We start from the raw sequence: 21007 nt of genomic DNA on the forward strand, positions 1-21007 counted from the left end.
GATCAAACGTGTACATAATCAATAATTCTAAAACCATGGGAAGGAATAAGCCACCATAAACAAAAGTCAGGAAAAACAAATAACCTCCCTCAAATCAGATGCTGAAATACAAAGTAACAATTTAGAAAATATTTAATAAAATAAAAGAGAAATCGAAAATGAGACCAAGGCACAGAAGATTATCAAAAATGAAAATCAAGATATGAAAGAGAATCAAAGAACTTCTGACATTAAAAATAAAATCGGCCAGGCGCGGTGGCTCATGCCTTTAATCCCAACATTTTGGGAGGCCAAGGCAGGCAGATCACTTGAGGTCAGGAGTTCGAGACCAGCCTGGCCAACATGGTGAAACCCCGTCTGTACTAAAATTGCAAATATTAGCCAGGCGTGGTGGTGGGTGCCTGTAATCCCAGCTACTTGGGAGGCTGAGGCAGGAGAATCACTTGAGTCCAGGAGGTGGAGGTGATCGTGCCACTGCACTCTAGCCTGGGCAATAGAATAAGACTGCATCTCAAAAAAAGAAAAAACAAAAGAAAAATAAAACAAAATCATCGAAATAAAAAAATGGATAAGTAAAAAATATACTAACACAACTGAAGTTAGAATTAGTGAACTGGAAGATAACCTAAAGAAATAAGCCTGATAACATCACGGAGAAATAACATTTAATTGCATTTCCAAAATGAGAGAATAGCAAAAATGGGGAAAGAAGAAGTATTCAAAGAGATAACAAATGAGAATTCTCTAGAACTGACAAAGGACATGATTCCTTGGCTTCAAAAACAAGAAATTCCAAGCAAGACAAATAAATGGAAATCTTTCTCAGGTGTGGCATATGTGATAGATTAGCATGGTTCCAATCTCCTTCTAGTGTGCCTTCCAGTACTACAGATGCTAAAAGGTTAAAAGCTTTATTTCCCATATTTCCTTTGCAGGTAAGATTCCAAGTAACACTCAGGTTCTGCCAATCACATGTATTAACATGAGGCTTGAATTCAGAACTAGTTAAGTGAGGGAAGAGAAGTGGTAGTATGTAAAGAAGTGGTAGTATCCATTTACTGGTGTGGATCTAGGGTATGCATCATGACTGGTGCAAACAGTCATGATGCATACAGCTTCCTGATCTGTGAATTACACTAAGGTAGTTTGATGCTCGGTGCAGAAGTTGGTCCAGAGGCTTCCCAATTCTCTCGCTTCCTAATTGTGACAAAGAAAAAAGTTCCTTTGGCAAGATTTTTCTGTGGTAGTGTTCGTCAGTCATTTCTGAAAAGCCTATGACTTGCTCATTCAGCATTTCTGTTGAAATTGCAAGTATTAAATTCTTTTCGGCGTACCATCTAGTTGTTACTAGTCTCTACAATTGAATCTTCATTGATACCTGTAGAAAAAGCATACTGAAGATGCTGAAATCCAAAGACAAAGATCTTAAAAGCATTCAAATATTTAAAAACAAAAACATGTATTACCAACAAAGGAATAACTGTTGGTCTGCAGACAGCAACCATGGAAGCCAGAACACATATAGACTGTTATCTTTAAAGTACTGAGAGAAATTAACCATCAGCTTAGAACTCTATACCCAAATATCTTTCAAGAACAAGGGTAAGATAAAGACAATTTGAAACAAACAAAAATGGAAAGATTTTGTCAATACACCTCACTAAAATACTCTTTAAGAGATATTCTTGAGGCAGAAGAGCTGAGATGCAAGACAGAACAATAAAGGAGAAAAAATGATAAACCAGTGGGAATATTTGAACAAAATATTGTGACTGCTTAAAATAATGTGTCATTTGAAAAAATAAAAATATACAAAGTGGAACAAATGGACAAAATAACATGTACAATGGAAGGGGATAATCGAAGTTACAGAGTTTCTAAGTCAAGAAACTTGTTACTTGGGAAGAGAATACATTCAATGATTAGTTTTCATGTTTACATATGCATTTTTGGTAACCACTAAAAATGATAATTGACTTTACAATATCTTTCAGAAACATGGAGGAGTAAATAAGATTCTAAAAACTGGATCCAAAAGGAAGTTGGACTAGAACTTTTAATAACCAACAAAAAGTTAAGGCATCATTTAAAACAAATGCATTCACTAGATTAGTAATAAGATTCAATTTACCAGAAAGAAATGGCAAATTCTAAACTTTTATGGAAATTTTTAAGCAAAAATTGACAGAATTTACAAAGATAAATAGACAATGCTCCATCATGCTGAAATACTTTAACACAGTAACTCAGACAAAAAAATATATATAAATATGGATATAGATAAAATTTGAGTAACACAATAAGAAAATGATCTTGTACTCTTAACATTTAAAATATGTAAACCTTTCTCAAGCATGCATAGAATAATTATTAATTCTACTCGACATTAGCTTTAGAGCAAGGTTTGACAAACTTTATTTATTTTTTTTTATTTTTTATTTTTTTTTTTTGAGACGGAGTCTTGCTCTGCCACCCAGGCTGGAGTGCAGTGGCCGGATCTCAGCTCACTGCAAGCTCCGCCTCCCGGGTTCACGCCATTCTCCTGCCTCAGCCTCCCGAGTAGCTGGGACTACAGGCGCCCGCCTCGTCGCCCGGCTAGTTTTTTGTATTTTTAAGTAGAGACAGGGTTTCACCGTATTAGCCAGGATGGTCTTGATCTCCTGACCTCGTGATCCGCCCGTCTCGGCCTCCCAAAGTGCTGGGATTACAGGCTTGAGCCACCGCGCCCGGCTGACAAACTTTAAAGCAGTAGTCCCCAGCCATTTTGGCATCAGGGACCGGTTTCATTATAGACAATTCTTCCATGGATTGGGGTGGAGGGATGGTTTCGGGATGATTCAAGAGCATTATATTTATTGTATACTTTATTTCTGTTATTATTACATTGTAATATGTAATGAAATAATTCTACAATTCAACATAATGTAGAATCAGTGGGAGTCCTGAGCTTGTTTTCCTGCAACTAGACAGTCCCATCTGAGGGTGATGGGAGATAGTGACAGATCATCAGGCATTAGATTCTCATAAGGAGTGCACAACCTAGATCCCTTGCATGTGCAGTTCGTGATAAGGTTCGTGCTTCTATGAGAATCTAATGTCACCATTGATCTGACAGGAGGCAGAGCTCAGGCAATAATGCTCATTCCCACCGTTCACCTTCTGTGCAGCCTGGTTCTTAACAGGCCACAGACCAATACTGGTCCATGGCCCGGGGGTTGGGGACCCTTGCTTTAAAGAATTAGTATCATTGGCCAGGCACGGTGGCTCACGCCTATATATAATCCCAGCATTTTGGGAGGCTGAGGATCACTTGAGGTCAGGAGTTTGAGACCAGCCTGGCCAATATGGTGAAACCCCATCTCTACTAAAAATACAAAAATTAGCCAGGCATGGTGGTGGGTGCCTGTAATCCCAGCTACTCAGGAGGCTGAGGCAGGAGAATCACTTGAACCCGGGAGGCAGAGGTTATAGTGAGCTGAGATCGCACCACTGCACTCCAACCTGGGCGACAGAGCAAGACTCAGTCTCCAAAAAAAAAAAAAAACTGGTATCATGCACAGGTGTTCTATGACTACAGTGTAATTAATTTAAACAAAACAAACAATTAGTCAAAATGGCCCAGATTTTTGGAAACCTAAAACCACATGTCTAAATACTCATGAGAAAAAAAGAAATCATAATGGAAATTTTAAAATACTTAGAATGGAATCATAATGAAAATTCTACAAATCTAAGTAGGATATAGGTAAAATGGTTCTTTGATGGAAATGTATAACATTAGATGTCTACCTTAGAAATAGGCTGAAATATAATGAACTAAGCATTCAATTTCAAGAATTAGAAAACAAAGCTCGCTTTGGCAGCACATATACTAAAATTGGAACAATGCAGAGATTAGCATCACCCCTTTAAAAAAATTTTTTTTTGAATTAGAAAACAGATCAATAGAGTACACCTGAAGATAAATGAAGAATGAAAATAAAGGGCAGAAATTAATGAAAGATAAAACAGAAACACAATACTGAAAATCACTAGGTATCTAATTTTGCTCCCTTCTAAAACTCCACTAAAACTACAACAAAGGAATTTACTTGAAAGAAATAAGCCCACAAGGAGGAGACGCAATAAAATGTTAGAAGCTGGAACATAGATAGACTACTACTAACTGCCTTAACAGGCCCAAGAAAGACAAATTCTGAGCCAGGAACCTTCAGTTTACATCACAGAATTTTCTCAAGTATTGGGCATTAGCAGTAACAGGCAGTTTGGAAAAGGAGATAGAAGAGAGATCTAAAATGAGAACTGGTTAAAAGCAGATCCCCTCATCCATTTCATAGCAATGAGTAATTACAGAAGTCTGAAAATTTATTCTCTGGAAAGGGTAAACAATACGTCTACACTAAATTTTGCCAGGCACAATTGAGCATGTGAATAGCATACTGAAATCAGGGAAACTGGGTGAGGTTATACTTTCTTAATGCTGACTGCAAAGAACTCTAGGCAAAAAAAAAGAGTCTTCTTTTAAGGAATATGGTTGACCTAAAAGACCTAAAAATACTGATATTGGGGGTTCCCTCAACAACTCTCCCAGCAAAATAGCCCTACAGTGATGGTTATTAGTCCAAAGACCTCAACCACATGCTTAGGGCTTTTATGATCACCTTTTTAGTCTCCCTTTTTAGATTATTAAAAATGAGACGACAGTGTCACACATGATGAATGAATCCAATATGAAAGATGGAGGTCAAAACAAATAATAAGGGAAGGAGGAACCAACTTATGCAGAAGGAATAAAGCTTCAAAAACAATAAATATTAATTCATTAATATTCCTAGTGATATACCATGCCTATGAATCAAAAATAGGATGGTATTTTTAATGAACATTCAGAGAATTTTTAAAATCTTAAAAATTAAAAATATGAGCCAAGTGTAATCTCAACACTTTGGGAGGCCAAGGTGGGAAGATCATTTGAGGCCAGGAGTTTGAGACCAGCAGGCAACATTGTGAGACCCTGTCTCTACCAGAAATAATAATAATAATAACTAGTTTGGCATGGTGGCATGCTCTTGAGGTCCTAATTACTCGAGAGGCTGAGGTGGGAGGATTACTTGAGCCCTGGAGTTTGATGTTACAGTGAGCTATGATCACACTACTGCACTCTAGCCTGGGCAACAAAGCAAGACTTTTAAATTCTGTCTAATTTTTTAAAAAGATTAAAAAATATATAAAATGAAAAGCTGAAGTGTTTAAAAGATACAGTTAAAGAAGACACTCTGAGTATAGGACAAAATAAAAAGAAAGAAATGGCAGATAGAATAGATTCAATAGAAATATTACTGAATAGATAATGTTGAGCCAGAATAGAAGAACCAATATCAAAAAGGAGACAGAGGCAGAGAACAGAGAAAATGGAAGAGAAGCAATTACCAAACTAATTCAAGAAAACATTATATAATTGATGGGCATGAGTTATTAGACTGAAAGAGCTCATTGGATACCCAGCACAATGGATGGAAATAGACCTATGGCAGTTTCAGAGTTCCAGAACAAGGAAGGATTCCAGAAAGTATATAAGTTGAGAGGCAGGAATATATACAAAGGATCAGGAATCAGAATGGCTTTGGGTTTGCCAAAGCAACATTGGAACTAGGAGACCAGTGCCTTCAAATTTCTAAAGGAAAATTATTTCTAAGCTAGAATTCTACAGGCAGCCAAACTATCAGTAAAATACAGAGAAAAATATATTTTCATACATTCCAAGATCTCAAAAAAACCTACATCCCATTAAATACTGCTCAAGAACCTACTGAAAGATGTGCTTCACCAAAATGAGAGTACTACAAAAAGGAGGAGTGCATGGGATATAAGACAGGAGATCCAAGGAAAAAGAGAGGTGAAGGCAGTTCCTAAGGTGCAGGTGATGGAAAGGGATTTCTCAGATGACAGCTGTATGCTAGACAGGCAGGCAGTCCAGAATAAAGCAGTGTGATAGAGAGAGAGAGATACAGAGAGACATATATTGAGTGCCTTCTGTGTTCTACACTCTTGCACCTGATACTATATGGATAGTAAGTCCCCTTAGCCTTTCATGGACCATGTGCTGATGTTCTTGCTCTCCCCTTCCCGCCCTGCTACCCGGATAACCAAAGACATTCATTTTACCCCACAGAAGAGTTTTGCTTTGAATTGCCCCTGAGAGCTGAAGATTGGCCATGGTAAGTAAGTTTAGAAGCAGAAAACAGATAGCACCCTACCCCCACTGATCATATTCCTGTCATATTTCAGTACCTGACCCACAGTGCCAGAAGCCTTCACTGTGTTGAGGCTTATGTTTCTTAGGACTCATTCTTGCCTTCCCCAAATGGGGGCTATGATAAACTCTGAAAAATTGAAGCCAGACTGTGACTCTTAAGCTCATCTTCTCTTGAGAACCTTCATCAAACAGTAGTAATAATGCCTTTTCCATACATTGCCAGGTTTGTGCTTTCCTGATTGTTTTTAAACTAATTACCTTTTACATTCACTTATATGCCAATACTTACAGTTTACTTAACTGTACAATACTTAAGTTTACTTAACTTACAGTTAAGTAAAACAAAATTGAAAAATGTATTATTGCCATTCACTATATTTAAAAAGTAAAGGACAGAAGCAGACCAGTCTTTAGAAAATTAAAATTAAAAATTAAAAGAAAAATTACATACCAAGATTTAGACTAAAGCATTCTGTAAAATTCAACACCTATTTATGTTCAAAAACAAAACAAAACCCTTTACAAACTAATAATAGAAGGGAACTTTCTTAACCTATAAATTCTATAGCATATAAAACACCTAGTTATAACATGGATTTTTTTAATCCCTTTAAAAATCAACAATAAAACTAGGATATATATTATAATTACTTCTATTCAACATTATACTGGTGGAAATCCTACCCAACATTTTACTTGCAAATGACATGATCATGTATAGAAAATATCACAGGACATGTACAAGAAAAGCTGTTAAAGGGCCGGGCGTAGTGGCTCACGCCTGTAATCCCAGCACTTTGGGAGGCTGAGGTGGGCGGATCACGAGGTCAAGAGATCGAGACCATCCTGGCCAACATGGTAAAACCCCATCTCTACTAAAACTACAAAAATTAGCTGGGCGTGGTGGTGCACACCTGTAATCCCAGCTACTTGGGAGGCTGAGGCAGGAGAATCACTTGAACCTGGGAGGTGGAGGTTGTGGTGAGCCAAGATTGAGCCACTGCACTCCAGCCTGGTGACAGCAAGACTCCATCTCAAAAAAAAAAAAAAAAAAAAAAAAAGCTGTTAAAAGCAGTAAGTGAAATTTAGCAGAGGCACAAGATTCTAGTCAGTGATTCAAAAATCATATTTCTCTGTTCTAGCAGTGAACTATTAACAAAATTTTGTAAAGTATAATTACAATAACATCAAAATACATTAAATGTTTAAGGATTAAATTTAACAAAATATGTAGGAGCTGTACATTGAAAACTACACAGTACAGTTTTTTTGTTGAGAGAAATTGAAGAGCTAGACAAATAGACAGATATACCATTTAATGGATCAGAAAAATTAATATTGTTAAGATGCCTGATGTGTAGGTTCTGCAGGCTTTTTGGTAAAAATGGAGAAACTGATTCTGACATTAACATGGGGATGCAAAAGACTGCGAATAGCCAAAACAGTTTTTGAAAAGGAACAAAGTTAGAGGACTTGCATGACTTGACTTACTCTGTGCTGCTACTAAGACAATGTTGTATTGGTGGTAATAATGAAATATAAATCAATAGAACATCCAAAAATAGACCCACACACCCATACTGACCTGATTTTCAACAAATATGTCAAGGTAATTCAGTGGAGAAAAGATAATCTTTTCAACAAATTTTGCTGGGACAAATGAATATACTTAGGACAAAGAAAATGAACTTCAACCTCACACCAATATAAAAATTTAATACAAGTGAATTCTATTTCCAAATGTAAATTATATCTCTAAATGTAAAAACTAAGATTATAGAACTTCTAAAAGAAAATATAGGAGGTATTTTTGGTTAGACAAAGATTTATTAATAAACAGCACAAACTATAGACAAAAAATTGACAAACTGAACTTTATCAAAATTTCCAACTTTTGTTCTTCAAAATATAGTATTCAGAAAATAAAAGGTAAGCCACAGACTTGGAGAAACTACTTGCAAAATATACATCCAACAAAGGACCTACATGTAAGACAAAGAAAGAATTCTTACAACTGAATAATAAGAAGGCAAACAACAATGTATCAAAGAAGATGTATGGGTAGTAAATACATGAAAGATGCTCAAAAACATTAGTCATTAGGGAAATGCAAATTAAAACCACAGTAAGATACCACTACACACCTACTAAAACAGCTAAAATGAAAAAGACTGACTTCAAACCAAGTGCTCATGAAGATGTGGAACATTTGGAACACTTATACATGCCTGGTGGGAATGTAAAATGGTACAGCCACTTAGGAAAACAGTGTAGCAGTTATCTTGAAAAATTAAATATTCACCTGCCATACAATCCAGCCATTCTTCTCCTAGCCATTTACCCAAGAAAAATGAAAACATATGTCTATATAAAGTGTTATTAGTGAATGTTCATAGCTGCTTTATTTGTAATAGTCAAAAACTGGAAACCCGCATTTGGACAGAGAAACAAATTGTGCTGTGACCATACAATGGAGTACCTACTCAGCAGTAAAAGGAAATGAAGTATTGATAACATAATAACATAGATGAATCTCAAAGAATTATGTAAAATGAAAGAAGCTATACAATCAGGGGTATATATGGTATGATTCCATTTATATAGCATTCTAAAAAATGCAAATTGAACTTTTGGAGGTGGTGGATATCTTGATTGTGGTGGTGGTTTCATGGGTATATACAGATGTATTGATCAGATAGACACTTTAAATATATTTAATAGTTTTAATGTAAGTCAGTTATACCTCACTGAAGCTATAAAACATAGGTAAGCTGATACTATTTTCAGTACCTCACCAAGCTTCAATTTCCTCATCAGTGAAGTAAAAATAATAATACCCGCCTCACAGGGATTATTTGAACATTTTGTGTGTGGTATGTTTGTGCATGCACACCCGTCCATGATACCCCCATATCACTCTCTCCTTATCAGGCCTTATTTTTCTTCAAAGCAATTATAATTATGTATTTGATTGTTTACCTTCCCCAACTATACTGTAAATTCTTTGAGAACAAAAACTTTACCTATTGATCACTACCTTCCCAAATGCTTAGAACAATGTCTGGTACACAGCACTCCATATATATTATTAAGTGATTTAATGAATGAATATGTGTGTGCGTGTGTGTGTGTGTGTGTGTGTGTAACTACATTGCCTTACATGGAGTATATGACTCAACCTACATTGATAGCTAATCCACTATCCCCCTGCCTCTTCCATGGGACCAAAAAAGTTATCAGGTACTTTCAGATTACCTTCCCAATACATTTATTAAAGTTTTCGTGGCTTATTTCTCGGCACCTTTTAATGGCTACATATAGTAGGCAAATTATTAGAAAATTTGATAGGTCTGCTTTTACTATCAACAAAAACTTTTCCTTCTAATGAAAGTGATGTCTTCTTGCCAGGCAAGGTAGCACATGTCTGTATTCCCAGCTGTTCGGGAGACTGAGATGGGAGGATCCCCTTGAGCACAGGAATTTGAGGCTGGAATGTACAATGATCACACCTGTGAATAGTCACTGCACTCCAGCCTGGGCAACATAGTGAGATCCCAGCCCTTATAAAAAAGGAAGAAAGTTATGGCTTCAATTTCTGATCGTGACATGACTTGAGAAAATTTTATTTTGCTTTTCTTTTTTCCCCCCACAGGGTTTATCCATGGCTTAGAGGACTGGGTTATACATCATTGGGTATATTTCTATTGGGATTTTTATTTTGGAATATAGATAACATATTTTGTGATTCACTGAGGTAAGATATATTTTCATTTCTTCAGAAATATTTTTGGAAAGATTTTATTAAGTAGAGAATTTTATAAACATATAGAAATAATAGTGCCCTGAAATGAATTTTTACTATTGTTGACATTTAAAAGATATGTACAGTATAATAAAGTTAGATTATTGGAATGCCTGTTTAAATTACCTAAAATTTTGTACCTGAGACTTTTTCATAACCTCTGTAGGGTTTAGGTTTTGTGTGTGTGGGCATCACAGAACTATATAGTTAATCAAATGTTGACTATTCCTTTGAAACCTGCCTGATCTGCTTCAGTGAATAAAGAAGACTGATTTGTAATAAGCATATGAAAAATATGTATATAAATATACACTTTCATATGCTTAATGTTATTTTCTTAAAAATGCTGTAAACCATCTTTTCAGCAATCATATATTGCCAGGAGTTTGAATCTTAGACTTAGGTGTCTCTGGATTCTAGTCTGTCATTAAGACACTGTCTTTCTGGCCCTCTTTTCCATGAAATGAGCATGCTGAATAGGTTAAACAGGTGGGTTATTCCAACTCCAAATCCTGTGAACTAACAATTTTGCATAAACAGAGAACAGAGGAAGGTACTAAACAGTACTACAGGAAGGCAATCAACAAAATTCAGACTGTGAGAAATCTACAGAATGAATGACCTGGTCTCTTCGACAGATAAATTGCAGAGGCACAGCCAGGCACGGTGGCTCATGCCTGTAATCTCAGTACTTTGGGAGGCTGAGGGGGCGGATCACTTGAGGTCAGGAGTTCAAGACCAGCCTGGCCAACATGGTGAAACCCTGTCTCTACTAAAAATATAAAAATTAGCTGGGCTTCGTGACGTGTGCCTGTAATCCCAGCTACTTGGGAGGCTGAGGCAGGAGACTCCAGCCTGGGTGACAGAGCAAGACTCCGTCTCAAAAAAAAAAAAAATTGCAAAGGCAGGAAAAAAGAGAGAGGAGGAACATATAGATTAAGAGACTTAGATATATCAACCAGATACAATGTGTTGGCCTTTTTTGGATTCTGATTCAAACAAACCAACTATTTAAAAAAATAAAGTATGAGAAATTTGGAACTTCGATGATCAGTAACTGAATCTTTTATGATATTAAGGGAGTATTATTATTTTTAGGTGTGAAAATGTGGTTATGTTTTAGGGAGGTTTCCATATTTTAGAAATACATACTAAAATATTTAGAAATAAAATGATATAGTATCTGGGATTTGCTTCAAAAAGATATAAGAGAGAAAAGTGTCTAAGGGTTAAGATGACACGGATTGACCATAAATTATCATTGTTGAATACTGTTCCTCAGAATGTACTTTGGATAACAATGTGGCAGACTACAGGAAACTTAAGGCAATTAACTGCTGTTTTGAGAACGATACTTAAAATGCTCTAAGACTATCAACGTTAGTTGCTAAATATTTTAAAAATTTAACATGGTGATTTTCTCCCTCTTTCCACACAGGAACTTTCGAAAGAAGGTACCACCTATCATAGGTATTACCACACAATTTCATGCATGGTGGCATATTTTAACTGGCCTTGGTTCCTATCTTCACATCCTTTTCAGGTAGGAAATAGAGACTTTTTTAGCCTTGTACTAGAGTTTGTTTTTTTTTTTTATTTACTGTTCAAATAGGATGATGTAAATACTTTTTAAACATTAGAAAATTCACAAACATGAAAATTAAATAGTATACTCTTGGACAAACATTGGGTCAGAGAAGAAATCAAAAAATTAGAAAATACCTTGAGACAAATGAAAACAAAAATACAACATACCAAAACTTATGGGATGCAGCAAAAGCAGTACTAAGAGAAGTTTATAGAAATTAATGCCACATTTAAAAGGAACAGAAATCTCAATGAACCTCAAAGAACTAGGAAAAGAAGAACAAATTAAGCCCAAATTTGGCAGAAGGAAAGAAATAACATGGAGCAGAAATAAACAAAATAGAAAAATTTTTAAAAATCTATGAAACTAAGAGTTGGGATACTGAAAGATCACCAGAATTGACAAATCTTAGCTAGACTAACAAAAAAAAAAGAGACAGAAGACTCAAATAAATAAAATCAGAAATAAAAGAAGAGACATTACAGTGCTGCCACAGAGATAAGAGGAATCACACAATTATATGCCAACAAATTGGATGACTTAGAAGAAATGGACAATATCCTAGAAATGTAGAACCTACCAAGACTGAGTTGTGAAGAAATAGAACAGACCTCTAACTAGGTCAAAACATTCATAAAAGAAAGTAAGCAAGACACAAACAAATGAAAAGACATCCTGTGTTCATGGATTAAAAGACAAAGTTGTTAAAATGTTCATACTACCCAAAGCCATCTACAGATCCAATGCAATCTCATTTAGAATTCCAAAGACATTTTTTACAGAAATAGAAAAAATAATTCTAACATTCATATGGAACCACAAAAGGCCACAAGTAGCCAGATCAATCTTGAAAAAGAGCAGACATGAAACATCACACTTCTTGATTTCAAAATAAACAAAACATGCATAACTTTGTTGTTGCTGTACTTTTCAGGTATTGTATTTTTTACAAGTTGAAAGTTTGTGGCAGCCCTGCTAAGCAAGTTTATAGGTGACATTTTTCCAGCAGCATGTGCTCACTTCATGTTTCTGTCTTATTTTTTGTAATACTGACAATATTTCAAACTTTATTATTATTATTATATCTGTTATGGTAATCTGTGCTCAGTGATCTTTTTTCTTTTCTTTTTTCTTTTTTTTTTTTTTTGGAGACAGAGTCTCCCCCAAGCTAGAGTGCAGTGGCACGATGTTGGCTCACTGCAACCTCCGTCTCCTGGGTTCAAGTGATTCTCCTGCCTCAGCCTCCCAAGTAGCTGGGATTACAGGCATGCGCCACCACGCCTGGCTAATTTTTGTGCTTTTAGTAGAGACAGGCTTTCACCATGTTGGTCAGGCTGGTCTCAAACTTCTGACCTCAAGTGATCATCCCACCTCGGCCTCCCAAAATGCTGGGATTACAGGTGTGAGCCACCGTGCCTGGCCTGTGATCAGTGATCTTTGATGTTACTATTGTAATTGTTTTGAGGCACCACAAACCATGCACATATAAGACAGTGAACTTAATAAATGTTGTATGTTTTGACTGCTCCACCAATTGACCATTCCCCAGTCTCTTTCCTTCTCCTCCAGTCTCCCTATTCCCTAAGAGAAAACAAAGTTTAAAATAGGCCAATTAATAACCCTACAGTGGCCTCTAAGTGTTCAAGTGAAAGGAAGAGTTAGACATCTCTCACTTTAAATCAAAAGCTAGAAATGATTAAGCTTAGTGAGGAACGTATGTTGAAAGCTGAGATAGGCCAAAAGGTAGGCCTCTTGTGCCAAACAGTTGGCCAAGTTGTGAAGGCAAAGGAAAAGTTTTTGAAGGAAATTAAAAGTACTCCTCTAGAGAACACATGAATAATGAGAAAGTGACACAGCATTATTTCTGATGTGTAGAAATTTCTAGTAGTCTGGATAAAAGATCAGACCAGCCACAACATTGCCTTAAGCCAAGGCCTAATCCAGATCAAGGCCCCAACTCACTTCAATTCTGTGAAGGCTGAGAGAAGTAAGGAAGCTGCAGAAGAAAAGTTTGAAGCTAGCAGAGATTGGTTCATGAGGCTTAAGGAAAGAAGCCATCTCCATAACATAAAAGCGCAAGGTGAAGCTGCAGCAAGTTATCCAGAAGATCTAGCTAAGATTATTGATGAAAGTGGTTACACTAAACAACAGAGTTTTAATGTAGATGAAACAGCCTTCTACTGGAAGAAGATACCATCTAGGATTTTCATAGCTAGAGAGGAGAAATCAATGCCTGGCTTCAAAGCTTCAAAGGACATGTTGTGACTCTCTTGTTTGGAGCTAATGTAGCTGATGACCTTAAGTTGAAGTCAGTGCTCATTTTCTATTTTCAAAGTCCTATGGCCCTTAAGAATTATGCTAAATGTACTCTGCTTGTGCTGTATAAAATGGAACATCAAAGCCTAGATTATAGCACATCCATTTACAGCATGGTTTACTGAGTATTTTGAGTAGGTGCTCAAAAAAAACCAGTTGCTGAACAAATGAAGCATATACTCATGTTTTTTTTTTTTTTTTTTTTGCTTTGTACATGCAGAAGCACTATGGTTAAGTTTGTCAGTACACCAGTTTGTATGAATTAAAAATGAATCTGAAAAGCTTTCCCCCTCCCACTTTTCTTTCAGTTTGTATACAAGAACACTTTACCTGAGATATAGGCCAAAAGTGAAGGTAAGTCCACTTCTTAGGTCCTGTGTGTGTGTTGGGGATATGGTACTGGGAGTATAGGATGGAGGTGGAAGAAGAAAGGGGAGTTTGGAAAGGTAGTGGAACAAACACAGGCTTTGGAACCAAAGGCATTGAATCTTTCATTTACTACTGCATGTTCTTGGACAAATCTCTTTAAGCCTTAGTTTCTTCAACAATAAAATTGAGCTGGTAATAACTACATTGCAGAGTTGTTTTAAAGATCAAAGATAATTTATATGCCCAGCTCCATGTTTGACAGTCAAAGCTTAATACATTTAAATAAACTCAATAAAAATACTCTCTGATATCTGGTCCAAGTCTAGAAGGAATAAACTGTGCTTAGGCTACTAATACCAGGACAATCACTAGCAAACCTATGTATAGTCACAGCCCCATGGATTCTTTCTCATTCTTTTTCAGGGATAACATGGAACAGTTTTGTCTTTTCTCATTTTGTCCTAATTTGTCCCCAAACAGTTTCTCTTTGGAATCTGGCCAGTGATCCTGTTTGAGCCTCTCAGGAAGCATTGATGAATCATTCCACCAAGAAAACAAGCACCTACCATAGACCTGGCAGAATAAATAAGGAAATCCTTAAAGATCTACAAGTTCAACTATGTCATGACCATCATAGCAGAGGAGTGACTTTCTGACTAATGCTGCCACCCACTCCACAAAAAGAATTAAGAAGTGAGGCCTGCTGGGTGTTTAGTTCATGGCATTATCTCATTTGTCCCCTCCTCCTTTCATGCTCCAGTTTATAAAGAAACAGAGATGATGTGTGTGTATGCTTCAAATGCAGAAACAATTGGGCTTTTCTTAACAGGTTAACAGTTTGTGCTGGTTTTAAGGAATTAATCTTTTTTTCTTTTTGCCAAGGGTTGCATGTGAATTATACTTTTCTTAATATTTGATTAAATAATGCAAACAGTCAGCTAAGGGCCAACAAAACCCCATATCCTGATGGTTAGCTGTGAGCCAGCACTCAGCTTTGTCATATTTGATTAATATTGTATTAATCTCATGGATGGTTCTCAAAGGTAAGAAAAAAAGAGAGAGAGAGAAGAGAGAGCGAGCTAGCTGTGGGATTCTGTGTAGTTCTTCGCTGTCTGTTCCAGGGCTAGTCAGAGGATCATAAGCAAGCTCAGACCTGCCCCCGGTTCAATACTTAACCACATCCCAGGATTTATGGTGTCCGCCTATAGCAACAGCCAACCAGAATGAGTGGGTCATCTTATAACCTTTCTGAAGCTCCATGAGGACATGTATAGAATGTTGTGCCTTCAGCCAGCTCTGCTCTGATCTTTGCAGATCTTTAAGTTGTCACTGTTTCTATGGCTAGACAAATAGGACTGGTGGTCTAGACTACCCATAGTTCATCCTCCTCACATAACTTATTTGAAGTTGTCAGGGAATGTCATTACACTCCGATTTTTTTAATTATGCAATATTTTCCAGTTCTCAGCGAGGTCATGGTTGTGCCCAGGGAAGTGTGTTGCGTTAACTAAAGCTAAAATGATCAGAATCCTATTTACATAAAGCATATCTGCTCCTTAATTTTCTAAAGGAAATAGATGTAAGTTTCTGTTACTTGAAACCTACAGAACCCACAAAAATTAGGGTGATAAGAAATGACAGTGAAATCTCATCGTAAGGCAGCTAGTTCTAATTTGCATTTGAATGTATTACAAATTGCATCACTTTTCACAAACATAACACCTGCCTGAAGTAAAAATCTGATTTGACCCCTCTGCTCATGTATCATCATATTTGTAGCTCTGCATCATTTAGCATTTTTATGACTTTTTTTGCTTTTTATAAATTATTGTAAAATCCAGATTGTTTTTACCACATGATGACATGACTCAAGATTAAATCCTGAGCTAGTTTCAAAAGGAAAATCTTTTTTTTCTTATGCAAAGATGGTAAAACACTTTTGTCATTTTTTCCAGTATTCAGTAAGTAGCCTTTGTACAAATTTAAAACCAAAAACTATTCTGTTTTTCTTCACCTACTAGCCTTAGTTTTTAACCAAGTATCCAAAGATGTCAAGCTGACATCCTTCCCTTAGCATGCCCAACAAACCATTAGACCATTAGACTGATTCTTCCACCTGCTTTTATGATCCTCCAGGAAGAAAAACACTTGCCAAAACATTAAGAGAACTTTGGTTCTGCCTTAAGAGGGTATAAAACTAAACTATTTGAAGGCACAGCCCACAAATACACAGCTGTACTTGATTTTGCCCCGAGATTCTGACTTCTGGTTACATTTCGCCTGCAGTTACCTGGGCTATCAGCCATCATACATTTTTAAATTCATTTGTTTTCCACCATTATACTTTTATACTTTTCAGTTAGATATACTTCTGCGTAAAGAATATATATACAGTGTAGGATAAAGGCATGTCCTACATGGCAATGCTGTTAAACATGGTAAGACTGAGGTTCTGCAGAATTAAAGTCAGATTAAGGGTACAGAGAGCACACCTTCATACTGAGGCCATTTAGAGCAATTTGTTTAATGAGTGGTTTAGCCATCACCACCAGTGGCCACCTGTTCAATAAAATTGCCCAGCACCATAGTGGAGAGTCATCTATACCCCGAGGTGACCTGTAAGACTGGCCAATTCTTTGAAGACCCTTGTTTCTATTGGGAGAATGGAAAGCAGAAAGGGAAGCCAGGCTCTTTAATGTTCCAAATCAGCTGTGCCTCACACAAGGCTCTCTTTTCAACAACTAAGTAACACACTCAAGACTTTGTGTCTGTGCAGCATTTTATGGAAATCACTGGTGACTTATAGGATATTACTAAATTATCTTTATTTCAATAGCTTTATTTTTTCCTATTCGGATTCTAGGTAGACATTACAGGGTTGGATTCCTCACTACCCCCTCCCACTGTCATTTGTTTTATTGGAAAACTTCATGTTAACTAGAGTGTACAAAAAGTCTGTTTCCTGCTGAGCCAATAATGATGTGTTTGCATATCACCTAATGTGAACAGTGCTCATCTGTGAACCCTACAGCAAATTATATTTTAGAAAATACTTTGTGAGGCTGGGCATGGTGGCTTATGCCTGTAATCCCAGCACTGTGGGAAGCCAAGGCTGGTAGATCACTTGAGGTCAAGAGTTCGAGACCACCCTGGCCAACATAGTGAAACCCCGTCTCTACTAAAAATACAAAAATTAGCCAGGCGTAGTGGCGCGTGCCTGTGGTCCCAGCTACTCGGGAGGCTGAGGCAGGAGAATTCCTTGAACCCAGGAGGCAGAGGTTACAGTAAGCTGAGATCGCACCACTGCACTCCAGTCTGGGTGACAGAGCGAGACTCCGTCTCAAAAAAAAAGAAAAGAGAAAAGAAAATACTTTATGAGGATATAAAAGAAGCAATTTGCTTGCACATCTGAATATCCTTCTTGTGCCTCCATTTTCACTCTGAAAAACTGAAAGCAATTTGACTTTGATTTTTGTTTTTTTAAAGAACAGCTAGGTGAAAGGAGGTTAAGCTGATTGGTCACTCTGCCTGCCCACTATCTACTCCCCACCGTGGTGTTTCATGAAACATCCCCACCACCTGAAGTGATCTTTTTAATCCTTGTGATAGGAAATGCATTGATAATTAACAGGAAAAACATTTGTTTTTAAATAATCTACAAGTGAGAACCCAAATAGTAGTATTTAGTTTGACAGAAGTAAATCATATGGTTTAAATATAATGCAAAATTTTAGGACAGTTAATTTGGGCTTCCCTTACTCTAAGAGGGTTTTTCTTATAAGGATAAGAGGTGTGGTTCAAAGAAAATTAAGAGACAAAAACTTCGGGTACATAATGCATGAAAATCTTTAAATGCTTGCAAAAATTAAGTTCTGTTATAATACCAGCCAGTTCTGAATTAGCCAATGCCCTAAAAGCATCTAACAATTTAAGGTTATCTTATGAGTCCTATGAAAACAATTATTTGTTGCTAAATTTGAGTTTTAGCTACGAACTCCATGTTTACGTGATAAGAAATTGCTTTGGCCCTGTGGTTTATAATGTGCTGCTGGATAAGTATTTATGTAAAACTGACATTTCAAAGAGAACCTATATATAATTGGAATTTCCACCTGTGTGGCTGTTTGGAGATCTACCTCTGTCTTCCATTTTGCATCCTATCAGTGCTATAATTAGTCTGATCACTTTGTCTTGTTTTTCAGTGTCTACAATTATAGCTTATTCACTAAGTTCTAACTATTTAAAAATAATGGGCCAGGCGTGGTGGCTCATGCCTGTAATCCCAGCACTTTGGGAGGCCAAGGGGGGCGGATCACAAGGTCAGGAGATCAAGACCATCCTGGCTAACATGGTGAAAACCTGTCTCTACTAAAACTACAAAAAATTAGCAGGGCCTGGTGGCAGGCACCTGTAGTCCCAGCTACTTGGAAGGCTGAGGCAGGAGAATGGCGTGAACCCGGGAAGTGGAGCTTGCAGTGAGCCGAGATCACACTACTGCACTCTAGCCTAGGCAACAAAGCAAGACTCCATCTCAAAAAAAAAAAAAAAAAGACTAAAATTTGATTTAAAGTAGTTAAACCCCTTTATGACCTCTTTATGGAAGGAGCTGCAAAATGGGAAAAAAAAAAAAAAAAAGGAATCATGTCATCTTGACCCAGCTGACTGGAAATTTTCAATACTGTCTTTTAACTGTTGCACTCCAGCCAGCCTGGGCAACAGAGTGAGACCTTGTCTCAAAAAATAATAATAATAAAATAAAAAATAAGGAAATACTTGTTAAAATATCTAACTATGTAATTGCTACATGGAGAAGCCACTGGTGGTGTTGAGGTCCTTGGGAGCATTCCACTGAATTTCACCATTTCTCCAAAATTATCAGCTCAGTCAGCTTCATATACCCAGATATGGACACTTCTACACTTGAAATTCAAACTGACGATAAATCTCTGACTTTGGACTGTAAACTTTTGCCTTGAGTATGAAACCTTGACATTGCTGAAACAAAAGTGGAAACTGTAAGGGACAACAAGTTTCACCAAGGCAGAGTCTTCTCTGATAGGCCAGCAGAGCAGCTAAGGAGAAGACAGATCACTCAAGAACTTAAGTCGTTTGTTAGCTACAGCATTTCTGTTGCTGTGATACACATTCAGCCATTTTGGAGGAAAGCTAAGCAGTACTGACCACCCATTTTCATGTACTTTAAATAACAAATATTATTTCTCAAGGTCTTCATTTTATCATTAAATTCAGCTAATTACTACCTGATTTCAAAGGCGGCTAGTGTAGAAGACTGGTCACAAGAATTTTTTTTTAAATAGAAAACCCTAAAATCCAAATCAAGAAATTCAGTTACAGGCTGCAAGTGACCTAAAATTCCCACACTCTAGCTCAGCAGCCATCAGTCAGTATAGCACCAGCCACAGGTCACTGTGCTCTGCATTCAGCTCCTTTTCAACCCTTACAAGGCCTGCTTCATTGCTTTAACAATGTAGTGTTGATACTTGAACTGAATTTAGTCATTGGTATCTTAAATATTCACAAAATTATCATAAAGCTTCTGAAACATCTAGCAATGCCAGATCTGTAGGTCATCACTTTTAAATTGAGTTTGCAGAATTAACTCTAAAGTTGCAGCAGCCATATTTATTAGAGAAATCTTTAAGCATATACATATGGTTCCCTGTAAGCATTCATTCACAGATCATCTGTGCCTAAAAGAAAATGATAAAAATGTGTCATAATATCAAAGGGGTCTAGATTAGGGGTTGGTAAACTACAACCCATGAGCCAAATCCAGGCTGCAGGTGTATGGCCTGCAAGGTAAGAATGGTTTTTTCATTTTATTTTATATATATATATAAATTTATTTATATATATTATTGATCTATTTTTTTTTTTTTTTTTTTTTTTTTTTTTTTTTTTGAGACAGAGTCTCTCTCTGTCACCCAGGCTGGAGTGCAATGTCAGGATCTCACCTCACTGCAACCTCTGCCTCCCAAGGTTCAAGCGATTCTCCTGCCTCAGCCTCCCAGGTAGCTAGGACTACAGACACATGCCACCATGCCACCATGCCTGGCTGATTTTTGTATTTTTAGTAGCGCTGGGTTAGCCAGGTTGGTCTTGAACTCCTGACCTCAAGTGATCCACCCGCCTTGGCCTCCCAAAGTCCTGGTATTACAGGCGTGAGCCACTGCACCCAACTGGCTTTTATGTTTTAAAAATGTTTAAACAGAGAAAGAAGAAGAATATGCAACAGAAACTGTATGTAACCTGCAAAGCCTAAAATGTTTACTAACTCTGACTGGGGAGTTTGCCTCCCCTGCTCTAGACCGTCAGCAAGTGGTACAGTGGTACAGTACAGTGGTACTGCCCAACTATATTTCTCTGCAAGGTTATTCTAGTGTGCATTTGTCAGAATGAAAATATGTTATCCATTTAAGACATCTCATGTCTTTGTTGAATGTAATCACATGATTTGTATTTAATATTTACATGACTGAATTATTTTTTCACATCAGTTTTTCTAGATTGGCAATAGCCTGTTGCAAAGTGCCTAAACCTTTGAGAAAAATTACTATGTGCAAGGTCCATGATTTACTTTTCAATATAAAGGGAATTCCATTCTATACTATAAAATCCAAAAATGCTAGTTGCCCTCAGCTTTTGACTTCCAGAA

The 21007-nt window shown here is 36.9% G+C and overlaps 1 protein-coding gene across 4 annotated transcripts in view; it reads left to right on the forward strand.

Moving 5' to 3' along the window:
• ACER3 (alkaline ceramidase 3) overlaps positions 1 to 15378 on the forward strand; it is a 151527-nt gene extending 136149 nt beyond the window's left edge. For 3 of the 4 annotated variants that reach the window (XM_033207798.1, XM_033207796.1, XM_033207797.1), the window contains exons 8-11: positions 9909 to 10010; positions 11497 to 11601; positions 14271 to 14316; positions 14812 to 15165. In XM_033207798.1, the coding sequence (XP_033063689.1) occupies positions 9909 to 10010; positions 11497 to 11601; positions 14271 to 14316; positions 14812 to 14865 (307 nt within the window). In that variant the 3' untranslated portion in view covers positions 14866 to 15165. Of the gene's footprint in view, positions 1 to 9908; positions 10011 to 11496; positions 11602 to 14270; positions 14317 to 14811 lie in introns of all 4 variants that reach the window. The other variant, XM_033207795.1, reaches the window with a different exon arrangement.
• The last annotated feature ends 5629 nt before the right edge of the window (positions 15379 to 21007 follow it).

The sequence above is a fragment of the Trachypithecus francoisi genome, unplaced genomic scaffold (assembly GCF_009764315.1).
Source record: "Trachypithecus francoisi isolate TF-2019V2 unplaced genomic scaffold, Tfra_2.0 Lachesis_group8, whole genome shotgun sequence".
In the NCBI taxonomy this organism is placed as follows: domain Eukaryota; kingdom Metazoa; phylum Chordata; class Mammalia; order Primates; family Cercopithecidae; genus Trachypithecus; species Trachypithecus francoisi.